The sequence below is a fragment of the Ranitomeya imitator genome, chromosome 5 (assembly GCF_032444005.1).
Source record: "Ranitomeya imitator isolate aRanImi1 chromosome 5, aRanImi1.pri, whole genome shotgun sequence".
NCBI lineage: Eukaryota > Metazoa > Chordata > Amphibia > Anura > Dendrobatidae > Ranitomeya > Ranitomeya imitator.
Window position 1 is genome coordinate 39,523,733 of NC_091286.1, and position 22,956 is coordinate 39,546,688.

The 22,956-nt window shown below is 45.6% G+C and overlaps 1 protein-coding gene and 1 long non-coding RNA gene across 2 annotated transcripts in view; one reads left to right on the forward strand and one right to left on the reverse strand.

Annotated features, from left to right (window-relative positions):
- LOC138680519 (uncharacterized) overlaps positions 1-22,956 on the forward strand; it is a 61,576-nt gene that overhangs the window by 12,598 nt on the left and 26,022 nt on the right. The window lies entirely within an intron of this gene.
- COX7A2L (cytochrome c oxidase subunit 7A2 like) lies at positions 15,561-22,786 on the reverse strand. The gene is made up of 3 exons (XM_069768591.1): positions 22,631-22,786; positions 16,870-16,998; positions 15,561-16,131 (listed from the first exon to the last, which is right to left on the reverse strand). The coding sequence occupies exons 1-3, from the start codon at positions 22,700-22,702 to the stop codon at positions 15,991-15,993; spliced, it is 342 nt and encodes a 113-aa protein (XP_069624692.1). The 5' UTR covers positions 22,703-22,786; the 3' UTR covers positions 15,561-15,990.

Genomic DNA, 22,956 nt, shown 5'->3' on the forward strand with positions numbered 1-22,956 from the left:
AACACGATTATAAGTCTCACTACAATGTCACCTGGACTCATTTAATCCTATTCATTTATTCCAAGCGATGAGACTCTGGATCCTGGAAAAGTTTACTGTGGTATCACATACTCCTCATTAAAATAATAGTCTTCCTCCTAAATCACAAGGACAACAAAGCCAATCACAAAATCCTCATTAAGAACTATACTCCATAACACTCAAGCTCCTTAAAGCTTAACAAGAAAGAAAACTATTTAGATCTTTTCTGCATTTTCAAGAAATGCGAAATTAGGAGCCCCAAAAGGTAAAGTATAACTATAGATGAGAGAATCCATTGGCAGGACACTGGCACATATCACGTTTGACACAGAACTGAGCGGCGCAGGATAATCCTCTTAAAGTGCTTGAATCCCCTGTAAGAAAATGGCATTAGACTGTTTTCAGAGGAACACGACTCTCATCTTCAGAGTACCGAGAATTCGAAAACATCTCATCTTAGTTATCATTAACAATACCTAACCTAAGAACAATGATACTGAAACCCCAAAGGAGCGATAAAATGTCTTCATCTTGAGCCTTATAATAAAAAACTATATGCACGTCTCTGCAAAGTGAGAATAAATGGGAAGTCTCAGTAGTCAGCGCTGGTCACGGTGCGAGGTTCTCAACAAAAATCCATTCCTCTAACATTCCCGGAAGAGTCAACCGGTCTTTCATTATCCACAATGTCATCGTCTCCGGTACAAGTGTGAAAAATCCCAATACACTCCCGCAGGCGCATTCCTAAATTCCTGCATGTCGCAACAACCAGTGTCATAAGTAGCTACAAGCTCACAGCCCCGCGTGCTATTCCGGGGCATGGGGTAATTCTATGCTATGTATTATCTGACAAGTAGAAACTTTCTCCTTGTGATCACGGATAACGTGTTGTTCCCTGAAGAATTACTCAGAGCCGCGCTTGTTTCTTAGTGCTTCCTCCATGACATATTTAGTGCACCCTCCTTGGCATATTTAGTGCACCCTCCATGACATATTTAGTGCACCCTCCTTGGCATATTTAGTGCACCCTCCTTGGCATATTTAGTGCACCCTCCTTGGCATATTTAGTGCACCCTCCTTGGCATATTTAGTGCATCCTCCTTGGCATATTTAGTGCACCCTCCTTGGCATATTTAGTGCACCCTCCTTGGCATATTTAGTGCACCCTCCTTGGCATATTTAGTGCACCCTCCTTGGCGTATTTAGTGCATCCTCCTTGGTGTATTTAGTGCACCCCCTTGGCATATTTAGTGCACCCTCCTTGGCATATTTAGTGCACCCTCCTTGGCATATTTAGTGCACCCCCTTGGCATATTTAGTGCACCCTCCTTGGCATATTTAGTGCACCCCCTTGGCATATTTAGTGCACCCTCCTTGGCATATTTAGTGCACCCCCCTTGGCATATTTAGTGCACCCCCCTTGGCATATTTAGTGCACCCTCCTTGGCATATTTAGTGCACCCTCCTTGGCATATTTAGTGCACCCTCCATGACATATTTAGTGCACCCTCCTTGGCATATTTAGTGCACCCCCCTTGGCATATTTAGTGCACCCTCCTTGGCATATTTAGTGCACCCTCCTTGGCATATTTAGTGCATCCTCCTTGGTGTATTTAGTGCACCCCCTTGGCATATTTAATGCATCCTCCTTGGCATATTTAGTGCATCCTCCTTGGCATATTTAGTGCACCCTCCTTGGCATATTTAGTGCACCCTCCTTGGCATATTTAGTGCACTCTCCTTGGCATATTTAGTGCACCCTCCTTGGCATATTTAGTGCACCCTCCTTGGCATATTTAGTGCACCCTCCTTGGCATATTTCGTGCATCCTCCTTGGCATATTTAGTGCATCCTCCTTGGCATATTTAGTGCATCCTCCTTGGCATATTTAGTGCACCCCCTTGGCATATTTCCTGCATCCTCCTTGGCATATTTAGTGCACCCTCCTTGGCATATTTAGTGCACCCTCCTTGGCATATTTAGTGCACCCTCCTTGGCATATTTCGTGCACCCTCCTTGGCATATTTCGTGCACCCTCCTTGGCATATTTAGTGCACCCTCCTTGGCATATTTAGTGCACCCCCCTTGGCATATTTCGTGCATCCTCCTTGGCATATTTCGTGCACCCTCCTTGGCATATTTTGTGCACCCCCCTTGGCATATTTCGTGCACCCTCCTTGGCATATATAGTGCATCCTCCTTGGCGTATTTCGTGCATCCTCCTTGGCGTATTTAGTGCACCCTCCTTGGCATATTTAGTGCACCCCCCTTGGCGTATTTAGTGCACCCTCCTTGGCATATTTAGTGCACCCCCCTTGGCATATTTAGTGCACCCCCCTTGGCATATTTAGTGCACCCTCCTTGGCATATTTAGTGCACCCTCCTTGGCATATTTAGTGCACCCTCCTTGGCATATTTAGTGCATCCTCCTTGGCATATTTTGTGCATCCTCCTTGGCATATTTAGTGCACCCCCTTGGCATATTTAGTGCACCCCCCTTGGCATATTTAGTGCACCCTCCTTGGCGTATTTAGTGCATCCTCCTTGGCGTATTTAGTGCACCCTCCTTGGCATATTTAGTGCACCCCCCTTGGCATATTTAGTGCACCCTCCTTGGCATATTTAGTGCACCCCCCTTGGCATATTTAGTGCACCCTCCTTGGCATATTTAGTGCATCCTCCTTGGCGTATTTAGTGCACCCTCCTTGGCGTATTTAGTGCACCCCCCTTGGCATATTTAGTGCACCCTCCTTGGCATATTTAGTGCACCCCCCTTGGCGTATTTAGTGCACCCTCCTTGGCGTATTTAGTGCATCCTCCTTGGCGTATTTAGTGCACCCTCCTTGGCGTATTTAGTGCACCCTCCTTGGCGTATTTAGTGCACCCTCCTTGGCGTATTTAGTGCACCCTCCTTGGCGTATTTAGTGCACCCTCCTTGGCGTATTTAGTGCACCCTCCTTGGCGTATTTAGTGCACCCTCCTTGGCGTATTTAGTGCACCCTCCTTGGCGTATTTAGTGCACCCTCCTTGGCGTATTTAGTGCACCCTCCTTGGCATATTTAGTGCATCCTCCTTGGCATATTTAGTGCATCCTCCTTGGCATATTTAGTGCACCCCCTTGGCATATTTCCTGCATCCTCCTTGGCATATTTAGTGCACCCTCCTTGGCATATTTAGTGCACCCTCCTTGGCATATTTCGTGCACCCTCCTTGGCATATTTCGTGCACCCTCCTTGGCATATTTAGTGCACCCCCCTTGGCATATTTCGTGCATCCTCCTTGGCATATTTCGTGCACCCTCCTTGGCATATTTTGTGCACCCCCCTTGGCATATTTCGTGCACCCTCCTTGGCATATATAGTGCATCCTCCTTGGCGTATTTCGTGCATCCTCCTTGGCGTATTTAGTGCACCCTCCTTGGCATATTTAGTGCACCCTCCTTGGCATATTTAGTGCACCCCCCTTGGCGTATTTAGTGCACCCTCCTTGGCATATTTAGTGCACCCCCCTTGGCATATTTCGTGCACCCTCCTTGGCATATTTAGTGCATCCTCCTTGGCGTATTTCGTGCATCCTCCTTGGCATATTTATGTAAAGTGTATCCATCTACTATTTCAGTATACAGGTAATTTTCTATGAGGAGCGCCGATGTTGGGAAGGTAAATGCACTTGCATGACACTCGCAGCACACGTATGCAAAACACGGTAATTCTCTTGCTGAAATGTATACTAGTGCGAGTCAAAACAGTAATGTTTGCATCACTCATGATAAACATCAGAGCAACTATTTTCCATGCTCTGTATAAACCCAGCACATGTGTAGATGTCTGACCAGGGCTCTATTCTACACTGTAGGGGCAAACACAACATTTTTTAAAGGGTGACCAAATTCTTGATTTCTAACTACAGGGTTATTCCCAAATGGCAAGCTACCCCCTAAGCCAAGTACAGCGCTTGGCCATTGCCAACAGCCCTATAGACAAGGAATGGGAAAGTGCAAGCATGCACGATTCCATGGTGATCAACATGGGGCTTCGCGAAGCCTTGGATTCAGGGTAGCTAGGTATATAGTGCTGTGGTGGAACCACCAGTGATCACCATTTCATCCACAGGATAGGCAATAAGTTCTTTTTTTTTTGGGATAACTAAAGCAAAAAAAAATTTTTGTGTTTCATGCCTAGTGTTTGCTTGTGGAAGTTGTCGAATTCTGTGTTACGTGAAATGTTTATGCTCCATGACAACCAGTAATCCAGTCTATCGTTGATATTTATTGCACAGATTAATCCTGATCATAAAGAACAGCATTCTATAATATAGTGCAGTAAATCAAACAATCAAAATGTTGATACTTTCATGCAGGGAAGAGGTGGCTTCTCCTACATCACAGTCTTTGTTTCCAATTTTTCCTTAAAGAGAACCTGTCAGCAGGATTTTGCTAAGTAAACTACAGGCATCGTCATGTTGCTGTTATACTGATTAAAATGATACCTGGGTTGAAGAAATCTGTCTTGTGGTTCTGGTGTAATCAGCGTTAGAAGTTTTCAGTTAATAATATGCCTGTGCTCCGGGGTGGGACTGTAGGCAGAGTCTTATCTTGGTGAACTAGGCCAGAGAAACCAAGGAGAGACCCGACAGGCCGCCCTGAAGCACAAACAAGTTCCTCATCATAGAGACAGACTGTTTGTGTTTTGGGGCCTGTGGTCAAGTCTCTCCTTGGTTTCTCTGGCTTAGAGCAGGAAGATAAGACTCTGCCTACAGTTCCGTATCACGGGCATCTCATTAATTGAAAACTTCTAACACTGATTACACAAGAACCACAAGACAGATTTCTTGAACCTAGGTATAATTTTAATCAGTATAACAGCGCCAACCTGACAATGCTTGTAGTTTACTTAGCAAAATCCTGCTGACAGGTTTGCTTTAATATCTTTTTCTTATTGTTTATACCAAACAGCCTAGTAAGTGACATCCCTGGAATCAGGCTTTCTTGTCCTCTGTTATACTGCTCTCAGATTATACAGCAAAAACCCAATGACAGATTCTCTTTAAGGGAATGGGTGGACTGCAATAACAAGACTGGTGATCAAACTTGGGGTGATCCAGTTTTGAAAAATAAAGGTTTAGGGATGATCTTATTGCAATGTACAAATATATGAGGTGACAGAGATCTTTCTAAAGATTCTAAGGCTTGCAACAATGACAAGGGGGCATCCTCTACGCCTAGAGGAACAAATCATCACAGAAGGCGATTATTTTCTGCGTGAGCAGCGATACTATGGATTATTTACCGTAAGCGCAGTGAGATTATGGATTCTTTACTGTAAGCGCAGTGAGATTATGGATTCTTTACTGTAAGCGCAGTGAGATTATGGCTTGTTTTCTGTAAGAGGAGTGAGAATATAGATTTACTATAAGAGCACAGATTATGGATTATTTACTGTAAGCGCAGTGAGATTATGTAACTGAGATATGTCATAATCAATTCACTAAATAAGTACAAGAAGCGTCTGGATGTGATTCGATTAATAGAAAACATTACAGGTTATGGCCTCTAGGTTTTGTAATGGGATGTTGCTCCAGAAAACTAGTCTGATTGGCATATGTGGATTCGGGAAGGAATTTTCCTCCCAATATGAGGTAGATAGCATCTGCCTCATGGGGTTTTTCCTTCCCTCTGAATCAAAACGTTAACTCAGTTTATAAATCGATGGACATGTGTCTATTTTCAACCTAAACACTACAAACTATACATAATTTCATGCCTCTTTGATAGCCGGTGCATATCCGCTTGTCTTCCAGTTCTGGCATGTGTTTGCACAGTGAAAATGAAATTACTTGCACTGAGCACCCGCTCCTGACGGCTCCCTGCGCAGTGTGTGGACGCAGCCAGTACAAGTACACCCAGCGTCACTGCGCATGCTTCAGAAGACGTAGTCGGCCCCCTGGGACATGAAGGCTGCTTGTGAGTGTTTAACCCCTTCCCAACCTGTGACAGCATAGGCATCATGAAAGTCGGTGCCAATCCGACCTGTGACGCATATGCTGTGTCACAGAATGATCGCGCTCCTGCAGGCCGGGTGAAAGCGTTAACTCCAATTTCACCCGACCTAGAGGAACAGGGGGAGAGGTACTTCTGTCCAGGGGGAGTGGCTTTGCCCCCCGTGGCTACGATCGCTCTGATTGGCTGTTGAAAGTGAAACAGCCAATCAGAGCAATTTGTAATATTTCACCAATATTACAATCCAGCCATGGCCGATGCTGCAATATCATCAGCCACACGGCTGGAGACCCCAATCTGACCCTGCCACCGACTGACAGCAGCGATCCGCCGCCGCCGTCAGTCTATCCTACCCCTCCGTTATGTCCTCTGCGCCATCCTCTCCCCTCCAGCCCCCCCGTCCTGTCCGGCGCCCCCCCACTGTCTGTTCCAACCCCCCGTACCTCCGGAGTCCCTCCCGGTGTCCGTCCGGCCTGTAGCATTTGCGCCGCCATCTTCCAAAAAGGCGGGCGCATGCGCAGTGCGCCCGCCGAATCTGCCGGCTGCCAGATTCATTCATTCATTCATTCTGATCACTGTGATAAAACCTAAATAAAAAAAAATAGTAAATAGCCCCCCCCCCCTTTACCACCCCCATAGGTAGAGAGCAGCATAAAATAAAGAAAATATATTTATTTTTATTTTTTCACTAGGGCTAGGGTTAGGATTGAAATCAGGGTATGCGCACACGGTGCGGATTTGGGTGCGGATCCGCTGCGGGTTGGCCGCTGCAGATTCGCAGCAGTTTTCTATGCGTTGTACAGTACCATGTCAACCTATGGAAAACCAAATCCGCTGTGCCCATGGTGCTGAAAATACCGTGCGGAAACGCCGAGTTGTATTTTCCGCAGCATGTCAATTCTTTTGCGGATTCCGCAGCATTTTACACCTGCTCCTCAATAGGAATCTGCAGGTGTAAAGCCACAGGAAATCCGCAGGTAAAATGCAGTATGTTATGCCTGCGGATTTTTCAAAAACGGTGCGGAAAAAATCGGCACACAAATCCGCAACGTGGGCACATAGCCTTAGGGTTGGAATTAGAGTTCGGGTTGGGATTAGAGATGGGGTTGGAATTAGGATTAAGATAAGGGTTAGGGGTGTGTTGGGGTTAGGGTTACGGTTGGGATTAGGGTTAGGGGTGATTCCAGCCTATCTTGCATTCAAAAAGTCAAATGGTACTCCCTCCCTTCCGAGCCCCGACGTGCGCCCAAATAGTGGTTTACCCAAACATATGGGGCACAAGCGTACTCAGGAAAATTTGCAGAAGAACGTTGGGGGTCTAATTTCTCCTGTTACCCTTGGGAAAATAAAAAATTGCGGACTAAAAATAATTTTTGAGGAGAAAAAATAAGATTTTTTATTTTCACGGCTCTGCGTTATGAACTTCTGTGAAGCACTTGGGGGTAAATAGTGCTCACTACTAGTGTTGAGCATTCCGATACCGCAAGTATCGGGTATCGGCCGATACTTGCGGTATCGGAATTCCGATACCGAGATCCGATATTTTTGTGATATCGGGTATCGGTATCGGAAGTGTAAAATAAAGAATTAAAATAAAAAATATTGTTATATTCACCTCTCCGGCGGCCCCTGGACATCAGCGGGAGGATCCGGCGTCCGGCACGGCTTCTTTCTTCAAAATGCGCGCCTTCAGGACCTGTGGTATGACGTCCCGGCTTCTGATTGGTCGCGTGCCGCCCATGTGACCGCCACGCGACCAATCAGAAGCCGCGACGTCATTCCTCAGCTAAAGTCCTAGAATGAGCGCCTTTTAGGACCTGAGGAATGACGTCGCGGCTTCTGATTGGTCGCGTGGCGGTCACATGGGCGGCACGCGACCAATCAGAAGCCGGGACGTCATTCCACAGGTCCTGAAGGCGCGCATTTTGAAGAAAGAAGCCGTGCCGGACGCCGGATCCTCCCGCTGATGTCCAGGGGCCGCCGGAGAGGTGAATATAACAATATTTTTTATTTTAATTCTTTATTTTACACTTTAATATGGATCCCAGGGCCTGAAGGAGAGTTTCCTCTCCTTCAGACCCTGGGATCCATGAGGATACATTCCGATACTTGATGTCCCATTGACTTGTATTGGTATCGGATATCGGTATCGGCGATATCCGATATTTTTCGGGTATCGGCCGATACTATCCGATACCGATACTTTCAAGTATCGGACGGTATCGCTCAACACTACTCACTACACATCTTGATTAGTTCCTTGGGAGGTCTAGTTTCCAAAATTGGGTCACTTGTAGGGGAGCTCCAATGTTTAGGCACACAGGGTCTCTCCAAACGCGACATGGTGTCCGCTAACGATTGGAGCTAATTTTTCATTCAAAAAGTCAAATGGCGCTCCTTCCTTCCCTTCCGAGCCTTGCCGTGCGTCCAAACAGTGGTTTACCCCCACATATCAGGTATCGGTGTACTCAGTAAGAATTGCCCAACAAATTTTAGGATCTATTTTATTCTGTTGTCCATGAGAAAATGAAAAAATTGAGGCTAAAAAAAAATTTTTGTAAAAAAAAAAAAAAAAAAGTACTTTTTCATTTTTAAGGTTCAATTTGTGAAGCACCTGGGAGTTCAAAGTGATCACTATGCATCTAGATAAGTTCCTTGGGGGGTCTAGCTTCCAAAATGGGGTCACTTGTGGGGGAGCTCCAATCTTTAGGCACACAGGGCTCTCCAAATGCGACATGGTGTCCGCTAAAGCTTGGAGACAGTTTTTCATTCAAAAAAATCAAATGGTGCTCCTTCCCTTCCGAGCCCTGCCGTGCGCCCAAACAGTGATTCTCCCCCACATATGAGGTATCAGCGTGCTCAGGACAAATTGGACAACAACTTTCGTGGCCCACTTTCTCCTTTTCCCCTTGGGAAAATAAAAAAATTGTTACTAAAAGATAATTTTTGTGACTAAAAATTTAAATGTTCATTTTTTCCTTCCATGTTGCTTCTGCTGCTGTGAAACACCTGAAGGGTTAATAAACTTCTTGAATGTGGTTTTGAGTACCTTGAGGGGTGCAGTTTTTAGAATGGTGTCACTTTTGGGCATTTTCAGCCATATAGACCCCTCAAACTGACTTCAAATGTGAGGTGGTCCCTAAAAAAAATGGTTTTGTAAATTTTGTTGCAAAAATGAGAAATCGCTGGTCAAATTTTAACCCTTATAACTTCCTAGCAAAAAAAAAAAAAATTTGTTTCCAAATTTTTGCTAATGTAAAGTAGACATGTGGGAAATGTAATTTATTAACTATATTGTGTCGCATAACGCTCTGGTTTAACACAATAAAAATTCAAAATTTGAAAATTGCGAAATTTTCAAGATTTTCGCTAAATTTTTGATTTTTTTCACATATAAACGCAAAAATTATCGGCCTAAATTTACTACTAACATGAAGCCCAATATGTCACGAAGAAAATCTCAGAACCGCTAGGATTCGTTGAAGCGTTCCTGAGTTATTACCTCAAAGGGACACTGGTCAGAATTGCAAAAAATGGCCAGGTCATTAAGGTCAAAATAGGCTGGGTCATGAAGGGGTTAACAACCTCCATAACACTTTTGTTGTGCAAATTATTTTATATGCATTTATGTTAAACTACAGCTAATATTACATGTAATGACAACTACAGTAACAATAAAAGCAGAAGTTGGGGGTTTAGTAAATTGCTTTCTTTAAAGGACGCAAAGAACTCAGAATACAGCACAATGCAAGTTTCTGTACCAGAGAACCCTACAACTCACACAGACCCTCATTATCCCCCTTATATTAGGTCAATAAGTCAGTTCTACATAAAATCTACATAGTGCAACAAGTCAGCAGCTTTAACCCTGCTGTTCTGTTGGTCAAAAATGACCGACTTTGAACTTCAATATTCTTTAAAATATTCAAGATGCGGCTCTGAAACCCGTGGCCGACCGACCCATCCTCATTTAAGTCAATCAACCACAAGTTTCAGAACCGCATCTTGAACACCCCAAAAAATACCAAAGTTCAAAATAGGTCTCCCCAGACCGAACAGAACAGCAGGGTTAAGAGAACTCTGCATTGTTTTTCACGGTGAGTTTCATGCAAGTTATTTACAGGCATCAGTGGTATGCATAAAGTTGTCTAGTCATCCTGAGTTTCTTTATCTTTGAGCCACTTCTCCCCCCACGCTTTCTGATCTCATCAATCTCTCAGAAATAGAGTTCAATATATAAACTTGCTAAACACAAAACAGACTACCAGCTAACTGAGGAATCAGGTTACAGCTGCCTGAAGTCAACGGAGAGAGGAGGAGCAGAGAGAGCGACAAAATCAGATTGTGCTGCTACTTTGTAATCACAGTGCTGGATTCACATTCATAATGCTCAGTACTGCTGTATAATGACCTCCATACAGCGGCTGCTTTCTAAAATTACAGTGCTGGGTTCACAGCTACACTGCTGTATAATGACCTCCATACAGCTGCTGCTTTCTAATAGCAGAGTGCTGGATTCACAGCTACAATGCTGTATGACCTCCATACAGCTGCTGCTAATATCACAGTGCTGGACTTCCAGCTACACTGCTCAGTACTGCTTAACGTCTTCCATGCTGCTGCTGATTATGTGCTAAGAGACAGGAGAGCAGGAATATCTGGTGTATTTGTGTGCTCTGTATAGGAGATATCACAGTTGCAGCATTAGTAATACACGCATTAGATTTTTTTTTTTCCTTCTTCCCTCCTGAGGTTAGGAAAACTGCAGGCTGATGCAAATTTGGTTATGACAAGCATGTAGGTTCCATTGTGACCCTAGTCACTTGTAACATCTATGGGCATACAACAATCTTTAGCCGTGGGACCTTGGTCACGGCCAAGGTTGAACCTGTAGTACAGAAGTCGTAGAAGGGCCAGAGATAGTTCTTCATCTACACACAAATGTAGTTTACTCTGCAGTTTCCAACATGGTGCTAAAGTAGGCAAAAGGATGATACAATGAGCACCCCACGGTCCCTTAGTCCAGTATGTGTCCCACCTTATGGTCCTGGACACGAGGCCTAGAGATAATTTAGGAAGTTTGATAACCAAAGCAAAGTCCTCTCCCCTAACCTCAGTACTAGAGCTATATTATAATGGATGAAGGAGGTGCCGAGGGAGAAGGACCAGGGTCGGGAACAAGCCGCTGATAACGGTGGCATGTAATCTCAGAGGCTATTTTGGGAACATTTCTCTTGACAACAACGTTGCTGTTTCGGGATTCTAGTAGCTGAATTGTGACATCTTTAAAGATAGGCTCATCATCGAAATGGAAATTAATAGCGGAATGAACGGGGTCTGGATAATTCACCTCCACTACATGCTCTTTCAGATTAACCAATGCGAATATCACTTATCTTCCTTTCCAGGAGCCTCTTCACCCGTCACTCTAATATCTTTCATGTTCCTTCAGTCATCAATTATTTTTGCATTAAGCTTAGCAGAGTGAAAATCAAATTATTCCACCTTAGTGTCTGAAATAAAAGGCAAGAAGAAGCCACAAGATGCAAATAGAACGCCGCATCGACTATCATTGCCCTGCAATATGCCACATCGGCCAACATTGCCCTGCAATATGCCACACCGGCCATCATAGACCCACAAAATGGCACAACGGCCATCGTTGACCCGCCATATGCCGCAGCGGCCATCCTTGACCCGTATTATGCCGCAGCGGCCATCCTCCACCTGTAATATGCCACAGCGCCCATCCTCCACCTGTAATATGCCGCAGCGGCCATCCTAACCTGTAATATGCCGCAGCGCCCATCCTCCACCTGTTATATGCCGCAGCGCCCATCCTCCACCTGTAATATGCCGCAGCGCCCATCCTCCACCTGTAATATGCCGCAGCGGCAATTCTCCACCTGTAATATGCCGCAGCGCCCATCCTCCACCTGTAATATGCCGCAGCGCCCATCCTCCACCTGTAATATGCCGCAGCGCCCATCCTCCACCTGTAATATGCCGCAGCGGCCATCCTAACCTGTAATATGCCGCAGCGGCAATTCTCCACCTGTAATATGCTGCAGCGCCCATCCTCCACCTGTAATATGCCGCAGCGGCAATTCTCCACCTGTAATATGCCGCAGCGCCCATCCTCCACCTGTAATATGCCGCAGCGCCCATCCTCCACCTGTAATATGCCGCAGCGCCCATCCTCCACCTGTAATATGCCGCAGCGCCCATCCTCCACCTGTAATATGCCGCAGCGCCCATCCTCCACCTGTAATATGCCGCAGCGGCCATCCTAACCTGTAATATGCCGCAGCGCCCATCCTCCACCTGTTATATGCCGCAGCGCCCATCCTCCACCTGTAATATGCCGCAGCGGCAATTCTCCACCTGTAATATGCCGCAGCGCCCATCCTCCACCTGTAATATGCCGCAGCGGCCATCCTAACCTGTAATATGCCGCAGCGCCCATCCTCCACCTGTTATATGCCGCAGCGCCCATCCTCCACCTGTAATATGCCGCAGCGCCCATCCTCCACCTGTAATATGCCGCAGCGGCAATTCTCCACCTGTAATATGCCGCAGCGCCCATCCTCCACCTGTAATATGCCGCAGCGGCCATCCTAACCTGTAATATGCCGCAGCGCCCATCCTCCACCTGTAATATGCCGCAGCGCCCATCCTCCACCTGTAATATGCTGCAGCGCCCATCCTCCACCTGTAATATGCCGCAGCGGCCATCCTAACCTGTAATATGCCACAGCGGCAATTCTCCACCTGTAATATGCCGCAGCGCCCATCCTCCACCTGTAATATGCCGCAACGCCCATCCTAACCTGTAATATGCCACAGCGGCAATTCTCCACCTGTAATATGCCGCAGCGCCCATCCTCCACCTGTAATATGCCGCAACGCCCATCCTCCACCTGTAATATGCCGCAGCGGCAATTCTCCACCTGTAATATGCCGCAGCGCCCATCCTCCACCTGTAATATGCCGCAGCGGCCATCCTAACCTGTAATATGCCGCAGCGCCCATCCTCCACCTGTTATATGCCGCAGCGCCCATCCTCCACCTGTAATATGCCGCAGCGCCCATCCTCCACCTGTAATATGCCGCAGCGGCAATTCTCCACCTGTAATATGCCGCAGCGCCCATCCTCCACCTGTAATATGCCGCAGCGCCCATCCTCCACCTGTAATATGCCGCAGCGGCAATTCTCCACCTGTAATATGCCGCAGCGCCCATCCTAACCTGTAATATGCCGCAGCGCCCATCCTCCACCTGTAATATGCCGCAGCGCCCATCCTCCACCTGTAATATGTCGCAGCGCCCATCCTCCACCTGTAATATGCCGCAGCGGCCATCCTAACCTGTAATATGCCACAGCGGCAATTCTCCACCTGTAATATGCCGCAGCGCCCATCCTCCACCTGTAATATGCCGCAGCGCCCATCCTCCACCTGTAATATGCCGCAGCGCCCATCCTCCACCTGTAATATGCCGCAGCGCCCATCCTCCACCTGTAATATGCCGCAGCGGCCATCCTAACCTGTAATATGCCGCAGCGGCAATTCTCCACCTGTAATATGCCGCAGCGCCCATCCTCCACCTGTAATATGCCGCAGCGCCCATCCTCCACCTGTAATATGCCGCAGCGCCCATCCTCCACCTGTAATATGCCGCAGCGGCCATCCTCCACCCGTAATATGCCGCAGCGGCCATCCTCCACCAGCACATGTGTATTCAATTATGTGCTAAAAAGTCTAGAAATTTAAATTGTAATATTACTGGGTGAGGCAGCATGATCGAATATAGAGAGCGTCCGTATAACAACATGGAGAAATGTTCTATTTAGGAATTGTACCGTGTGGGATACTGGTGGTCCACCATAAATCCATGTACTTAAATGTAATTTTGTGGAGGCCGGAAGTTGGGTGATGTAACATCCATAAAATGTTTTGTATTTCATCTGTGAAGATACGTTCCCACCATGTGTTTTTGATGTTACAGATTTTTGTCATTTCTGCATCCGTAAAATAGGATACTTGCATTTTTTTTAAATACGCAGAGTAAAAACACTCACCAAAAACTTATGGGAACGTTGCCTTTGTCCACCACTGTGTTAAAGGAAATCTGTCTGTAGGTTTTTGCTATGTAATCTGAGAGCAGCATGATGTACAAGCTGAGACACTGATTCCAGCGATGTGTCACTTAGTAGGCTGGGCGCTGCAGTTTTAATAAAATCAGGGTTTGATTAGCAGGATCACTACAGGACTAGGTATCTCATGGCTCCTGGTCCTACCACGCCCCAAGCTCTGATAAGCAGCTTTCTGTCAATATACCGTGTACACACACTGCTGCCAGAGATGTGGGCGGGGTTATATACCGCTCAGCATTTGAGCTCTGCTAGATCCTCAACAGAAAAAACTGTGATTGAATCACAACTGCTGCACCCAGTAAACTAAGTGATACATCGCTGGAATCAGGGTCTCTGCAACAGAGCAGGGTGCCAGTGAGCATACATGTAGGGGTGCAACAGAGCAGGGTGCTAGTGAGCAGACATGAAGGGGGTGCAACAGAGCAGGGTGCCAGTGAGCATACATGCAGGGGTGCAACAGAGCAGGGTGCTAGTGAGCAGACATGAAGGGGGTGCAACAGAGCAGGGTGCCAGTGAGCAGATATGAAGGGGGTGCAACAGAGCAGGGTACCAGTGAGCGTACATGCGCGGGGAGGGGGGGGGCACAGACCAGGATACTAGTGATTGTACATGCAGGGGTGCAACAGAGCAGGATGCCAGTGAGCGTACATGCGGGGGGGGAGGGGGGTTTGCACAGGCCAGGATACTAGTGATTGTACATGCAGGGGTGCAACAGAGCAGGGTGCTAGTGAGCAGATATGAAGGGGGGAGGGGGTGCAACACAGCAGGGTACCAGTGAGCGTACATGCGGGGGGGGGGGGGGGCACAGACCAGGATACGAGTGTACATGCGGGTGTGCACCAGAGCAGGATGCCAGTGAGGTGCAGCTTCAGCTAATTGTAAGACTGGATTGAGCAGCTGTTTTGGTAAGGACCCTGGTCTGACATTTTGGTGCCCCTTAGAAACCAGCACAAACATTCACATGTACCTTATCTCTACAAAATAAAAAAATATTTGGGCAGGTTTATTATAAAGAGTAGTTTCATATTTTTTACTTTGGCGGTAAATGCAAAAAACGTTAATCCACATCGGAATCTGGCTATGAGACCTACGGTAATTACACATTTATGCCATTTTTTTTGCGGGTCATTTGAGAAAGGGGGCATAATTTCATTAAAAAAAAAAAAAAAAGCGGTGTAAAGATCGCCCAGCCTGAGCCACTGGTTGTGTAGTATCACAGCTCAATTGGAGTTGAGGCCCGATATGTAATATCACATACAACTTGGCCAGATGTGCGCAGTTTTTGGACAAAAAAAAAAAAAAAACATTTTTCTAATCCTGGAGAACCCCTTTAATCCTGCTAATGTGATAAATGGGCCCTCCACTGCTACAACACAGTACCAGCAGTCATTTTGTGGTCACCTTTTATTTATTTCCATGTACATCTTTCCATTCTTGATCTCTATTGTACATATGACTGATTCCCTTATAAAGCTGCAGGGTCGCCGCTCATTTTATATTAACTCTTTATATTACGAAGACTTGATACGACCATTTTATGGAGGAGCCGGCGACAATGTGCCACATCCTTGGATCTCTACGGTCAAATATTAGGAAATCTTCGGCTGTGAGTGGAGGAACGAACTTTGCATACATTTTTTTCCCTAACGACTAACGAGTTATTCGCCTGGATGCTCTTGGCGTCTTCTGTGCTCAACACATCATTAACCTATTAATTATGAAGACGTTGACCGGTCTGTAGATTTTCTTAACCAAACATACATCAAAAAAAGCAGCAAAATGGACAGAATTCAGAGGTCTGCTGGAACCGTACTGGTTAGTTCTTTTTCGGCTGCGATGCAATGTAGATTGCTATGACGCAATAGATGGCCCCTCCGACTGTCAATGCCATAGTGGTTCTGTACAGCAGTTTGTCAGGAAATCCTCGCTTTAAGTGGACAGGAATCCCATCTGGTTTCTTATAGGATAGAAAAAAAATATATATATAATTAAACATAAACATCAGGATAAGAAAAAAAAAAAAAAAAAAAGAAACAGATGCAAACGCACAGGCAACATAGCTGGCTGGAGTAAGAAGAACATCTTCCATTGTTCCCAGACATTTTTGGGGGGTCTATCACCTTTTTCGGGACCATCATAGTAATTTTAAGTAGATAACAGGCCGCTCCCAGGGCAGGCGGCGGCCGCTAGATTGTGCAGATGATGCACAGCCTCCACTTTATTCCGTAAGTTTTGACAACTGGTTCTGGGTCCTTTGCTCCAATAGTGCGGTGGTCACACATGCGCCCAGTCTAGTGCCTGGCTATCTCCATCAGCCGCAAACATTTCTGTCAATCCACTGACCTAGAAGCCATCCACCTATCCGTGGAAATGTTATATCTTACAACCAGAATATCCCCTTTAGGGCTCATACTCACTTGCGTGAAATACGGCCGAGTCTCGTATGTTAAAACCCGGCTCTGCGGCCGGCGGCACTTGGGAGCGGAGCGTGCAGCTCCATGTATTGCTGTGCGGCCGCACGCTCCGCTCTGGAGTGCCGGCGGCAGAGCCGGGTTTTAACATACGAGACTCAGTCGTATTTCACGCAAGTGAGTATGAGCCCTAAAGGTTGTGTACAACTGTTCCACCCACCAATGACCCAAGAGGTAGGTAAAACATTTCCCATTTCTACCATTATTCCCAGCCCATTACTTACCTGGAACAATTTTTGCAGCTCTGGCACTCTGTTTTTACCGCGATATTCAGAACCCGCTTCACTTGGAAATTTTGTTGGAGAGGCAAAAATGGGAGCAGGAGCCTCTGGATATGTGAATGGTCTTAGCCCCTGTAAGGACAAGAAAAACGGGAAAAAAAAAATAGAATTTTAATGAAGAAAAACACAGAAATGTTTAAAAAAGGATGCAGTTATTTTGATTCCAAGAATAAAGGGGCTATATAGCCGAAATCAGAGTTTTCTCTGATCCTGGCCATCACCCTCTCCTGTAGATCACTTTGATGGCACAACCATTGTATCCCAAGATCACAGAGGCCTAAATGTAATTACTAGCTGCCAGTTAAATGGTCGCTGTCATCTTTCATCTTCAGGAGTACACCGCTCCCCTGCCTCCCGATTTCATGTTTGCTGGGAAGCCTCTAGCCCTTTCCTATGGAGCTACAGACTGATATCGCCTCCTATGTGCATGAGGCGCAACAAAAACCATTGCAATCAAATATCCAGTAACAAAAACATTTTTTGTTGTTGCCATGAAGGTCAGACTGATCTACAACAGCCAGGGATATGTTGGGTTTCATTTGTTTATCAGCCTATATTCCAGTGTCCCGCGGCAGGGATGGAGGAGAAAATAATGATTGTGGGCCATAAGGAATAAATAAAAGGTTACCACGTAGAACTGACACTCTCTGTTCTCACACCCGCCTGTCACATGTACTTAGCAGTTGCCAGGACAGCAGGCGAGGTGGCCTATTTCTGGCCGACCACCTCTGGCTCCTGCGGGAAAAATCAGGGTCATTTGCTGTACACTTATCACACGAAGGTGTCTAATGATATGAAAAAGCCTCTCAAAGTCTCGCTGACCTTGAAAGCCGCTCACCCACCGAAGAGTGGAGACGTGAGACTGACGGCGGCAGAATAGAGGTTTCCTGCTCCCGCAGAGCTCATTACTGCGCGTGTTCTGTATCTCCAGCCACAAGATTTCAGCCTCCGCACCCAACCTAATATTCAGTACACTACAGCATCCAAATACTAAAAAAGGTAAATCCACCACAAAATGCATCTCTGCTCAGACAACAGGTCATCACGGAACGGTACAACATGGTCCGGAAATAACATGGCCATGTGTATCAGGCCTTAGATGCCATTCACATGGATGTAGCCTCGTTCAATGTACCACCGTTTGTCCCCTGAATAGTGAGCTAGCTCTGTTACAGACTTTGCAGGTTTAACTCTGCAGCGTGAACATGAGAATTTGCAAAGTTTAATAACGTAGACGCTCTGCACACGAGTCAGCAGCTATCAGTCCTGTGTGGAGGAAAGCTTCTTGGAGAAGAAATGCTAGTCTTCATTAGGATTTGGCCTGGATTGGGGAACGTGCTCAGATACGGTGTTATTCGAGCATGCTCGGGTGTTCACTGGGTGACTTCAGTATGCTCAAATAATATATTTGATTCCCTGCGCCTGCATGTGTTGCGGATGTCGAACATGCTCATATTTGAGCATGCTCTGATAACACCTTATCCCAGCACGTTCGCTCATCACTAGCCTGGATCAATTTATTTTTTCTTCTTCTTCAATGAAAGAAACATCTTGGGATCTTTTACCCATTTGTCTCTAAATCATCACCCAAAAGGCAAAAGAAAAGTGGCAAAACATCAGTACATAGTGAGTGAGTTGCTCAGGAATCACTAAACGTTTTTCTTGCAAAAATCAAAACCAAAAGTGCTAATAGAAAGCGACCCAAGAAATTCTGTTTCAGAAGGACTTTTCTAGACCCGTTTGCTTCTCGATTCCGAAGACTTTCTCCTTTCTTACAATAACATTGTAGAGAGTTATTACAACACTTTGGATTAAAGAATTTTCCAGATTTCATCACTTGTAAGACCAGGTTAGCAAGAGGTGAGAATAAAGCAGAGGTCTCTCGTACTGCCTGGACCCCACAGGAGGTCTGAGTGTGGTCACCAATTCATTCATATCAGTGGAAGAAGCAAATGCATTCGGGTGGGGGAGGATGGGACCTTATTTCTCTAGTAAGCCAGGATCTCAGTGGTGGCATGTTACGGCCAAACCAATAATCTGCAAGTTTGGAATTCTTGCAAATGGGTTAGGCCTCATTCTCCTGGTCAAAGTACGGGCTGCGACTTCAGGACTGGCCACAAGTCTCCTAAACCGAACACAATCGCCTCATATATTCAGATCATGATACATGGATGGCGGAATTCAGCCAGAGAGCAATAAAACTTCAATCGCTTTTTTTCTAAAGGAGGGATCATATACAGTACATCAGATACCTGTGGGGAGTCACCTTGATTACACACAAAGCATCCATCATTGAGGAATACAGAAAACATTATGGGGCATTATATATAAGAAACCCACAGCAAGCAGATTGGAGCCCTTATTAACCCCCTCCCCCATCACTACTGATAATGTGTGCTGGCTTTGAATTCATTACACTGCCTCCTGTCTGTATCCTCATGATCGGTCTGAATTTTTTTAAATCAGAGCAGATTGTTAGCAGAACAGAGAGCACAGGTAGAATGTCTCCAACACTTCTTTCATGCTGCACCAGTTCTCTGGAATCACTACCATAGGCAATCGGGTTAACTCCCAATGGCCACAGTTTTAAGCGAGCACTGAAAAAAAAAAAAAAAAAATGAAATCTTAATAGACAGGCTTAATCAATTTACTAACTTTTCTGTTCCCCCTTCCTATATTTTGTCGTCCCCTTTTTCACCTGCTCCCACACCTTCAATGTACTCAGTAGCAGACTGTGTCTGTACAGATAGAAATGATGGATGATGGCCGCTTCAAGCAACTTTACATGAATATCCTGATTATAAAGTTGACTTGGCCATAAAATACAAGGAATTTTTACGCCCCCTATTTCCATGTAGACTCTAAGCTCTTGTCTTGTGAGCAGGGCCCTTATTTCTCCAGTTTGTGTTGTTGTTGATCATCTTCTATCCATCACTGACCTGACCCTGCAACCTATTTATGGCTTCAGTGGTCAAGAGACTGTAGACAGCAGGGTCGGCACCAACATACAGCGAACCTAGATAAGTGTCAGGGCTCAAAATGCCCAAGAAGACCCTCTCTGCCCAGGTTTCAATTTCTCATATCGACAGTATGTGTACAGTGTGTGCACAGCTCAGGAGCAGAGTTTGCAGTCAGAACTCCATTCTAAGGGCTTTTTCACATGTGTTGTGCTTTTTCCCCAACAGAAAATATGCAAGTTTTACAGTATCTGCAAAGTAAATAAGATTTCTGAAATCTCGGGCACACGCTGCTTATTTTTCCCTTGAAGATTTGAAGGATTAGAGTGTTTTATTTTTTCTCAAATTTGCAGCTCGTCAGTTTTTAGTGTTTTTGCATGTCACCCATTCAAATATATGGGGAAAAGAAAAATTAAAAAAAAAAAAAAAGCGTTTACTTTATGCAGCGTTTTTGCTGAAAATACTATAAAGTGTGCATACAGCCTAACTCTGATCAGGGCTGTAGAGTCGGTATAAAATAGAGCGACTCCTAAAATATATAATACATTGGGTACAATAGTAAAGTGCAGAATGTGCTGGAAGTGTTTTCATAGTAATTTGGGAAAGTCATTAAATGTCTGTTCCTGATCTAAGGATCTCGACTTTTAGTTGAGAAGAATCTGTGCTGCACTTTATGCACATGCTCAGTAGTGAGATAGTGCTGTAGAGACGGAGTCAGAATTCAGGGAAATTGAGGAGTCGGAGTTAAGAGTCTGAGTCGGTGGTTTGACTTACAGACTCCACAGCCCTGGTTCTGATTGCAGCAGCGGCTGTCTGTGCTCCACAGAAGATTGGTCATTTAAAATTTTTTTATTTTTTTTTTTTTTTTACACTTACCGTAATTTTCACGGTCTGCCGCAAAAATCTTGCGGAGCGCTGTTTTTCTGGTTTTGAATACTAGGGAATAAGCATTGAAAACAAAAAAACGGCGCTCCGAAAATCTGGTCTTTACGGTGCACCGCAAATACAAGCTACCGTTATTTTTGCGGCCCCACTGACTTTCAATGGGGGCCGTGTCCGTAAGCCGTGAAAAATGTCAAGCAGGCTCGATATTTTTTCACGGCCGTAAGTACGGCCCTCACAGCCACACAGAGCTCCGACAAATTTTTGCGGATGGTTTTTTCGGCCCCATAGAAATGTATTGGGGCCGCAAAAACACGACAAGTGCAAAAGAAGCCTTAAACTAACACAGCGGCATTGCAGCATTGTCCAGTGAATAAATGATCACAGATTCAAAACCTCAAAGAGGGACAAATAAAAAGTAAAAAAAAAAAAAAATACATATATGATGCAAAAAATGTCAGCATTCCAAGATTCAAGTAAACAGAAAACGTTTTGCCTTTATTAAGCCATGTGGTTACAGCAGCTCGGTGCTACTTCTGCTCTACTTACACAATTTTTTTATTGAATATATACAACTAAATAATTGTGTGATCTGACAAGGTGGAATAAAAATCAGTGACCCAAAAGACACCCAGAACAGTGCAGAAAATCATAAAAGATGGCAATCGGGGAGTGAATTACCGCACTTGCACTACATTTACAAAAGTTCAAACAATAAAAATGTTCATGTGCGTGCTTCCTTAAAGTGAACCTGTCACCAGAAAAACCCGCTACTAGCCTGCAGATATGGGCTTATTCTGCATGTTAACAGCCTTCCTAACCTGCCCCAAGAAGCAGAGCACTGCAGGGAGAAAGTTACCGTAAGTTCATTCATTTGGTTTGAGTCACGATCAGAGTACAGGGGGCGGCGGTTGTAACTGCGCCCCCAGCCATGAGACTGCAGAGCGGTGACTGAAACCGCGCCGCCCTGTGACTGATCCCGGAACGCTGCCGGGAGGAATAAAGTTCATTTTCTCCCTGCAGCGCTCGGCTAAGAGCAGGCACCGGGCAGGTTATTAATGCTATTAAACTGCAGCTTAACCCCATATCTGCAGATTAATGGGGGTTTTTATAGTGACATGCATTTAGGGCTAAAATTTATTTTTTTACTTTTTTGCAGTTTGGTTCCTTGAAAAATTTTGCACCGCTTGGCATTTATCATCTCTTTTTTTCTGCATATTCTCCAACTTGGCTGTGGGCAACAAACAGCTGAGAGGAGCTCGGAAAAAAAAGCCAGACACCGGTCCTAGCGAGCTCACTGATGGGGTCTCAGAGAGCTCATTCTGCAGCCATTTATAGCGTGCAGCACAGAGACTATTATTATTTATTATTATTATAGCGCTATTTATTCCATGGCGCTTTACATGACTATGGGAGGAAAGCTACTCATTTCTGAGGAAACCCCAGTCTTAAAAATGATTTTTAGCCAAAAAATGCGAGCATTTAAATAAGAGAAAAAAAATATCTCCAAAACGGGGGGCGACCCCAGGCAACGGGGGACGTATAACCCAGCATGTGACATTCCGGTACAGCCACGTCTCCTCTCCATGGGATCCACTAGATCTGACTCCAGGGATGGGCTCAGTGCAGGATCTGTCACATAGAAGCTCGTTTCAATAAACTTTATTTATAAACCTCCAGAACACACTTGCTAAACAACTAAACTGCCCCCCGTCACCCTGTGCAGGAGCGAACATTTTACTGACACCCGCGGTATTTGCGGACAGTTCCCCAGCAGCTGCCGGCAGTGCCCGGTGAAGGTCAGGGCCATCTTCCCGCCTCCTCCCTGCTTCCCCTCACGTCCCGGCCTCTCCGCCTCCTCTCACCTGAGGACTGTAGGCCTCCGCTGGAACAGACCCCACCAGCTTCTGGGTGAAGCCGTTGAACTTATAATACATGTTGGCGACCTCGGTCCGTCTCCGGACGCTGTTCTTTTCCGCCGGGAAGGACCTGAGAGGGTGAATCGTCGCCGTTTGATGACGCAAGAGTCTCGCTTTGACGCTGCCTGTTGTTATTTACAAGGTTAAATATCTATTTTCTTGTCATTTCAACACAAAAATATTTTATTAATCATTTATATTTCGTTTTCGCCTATTACTAGTAAATAATGTGCTGTTATTTGCGCTAATAAAATGTTATCATGTTACAGGCA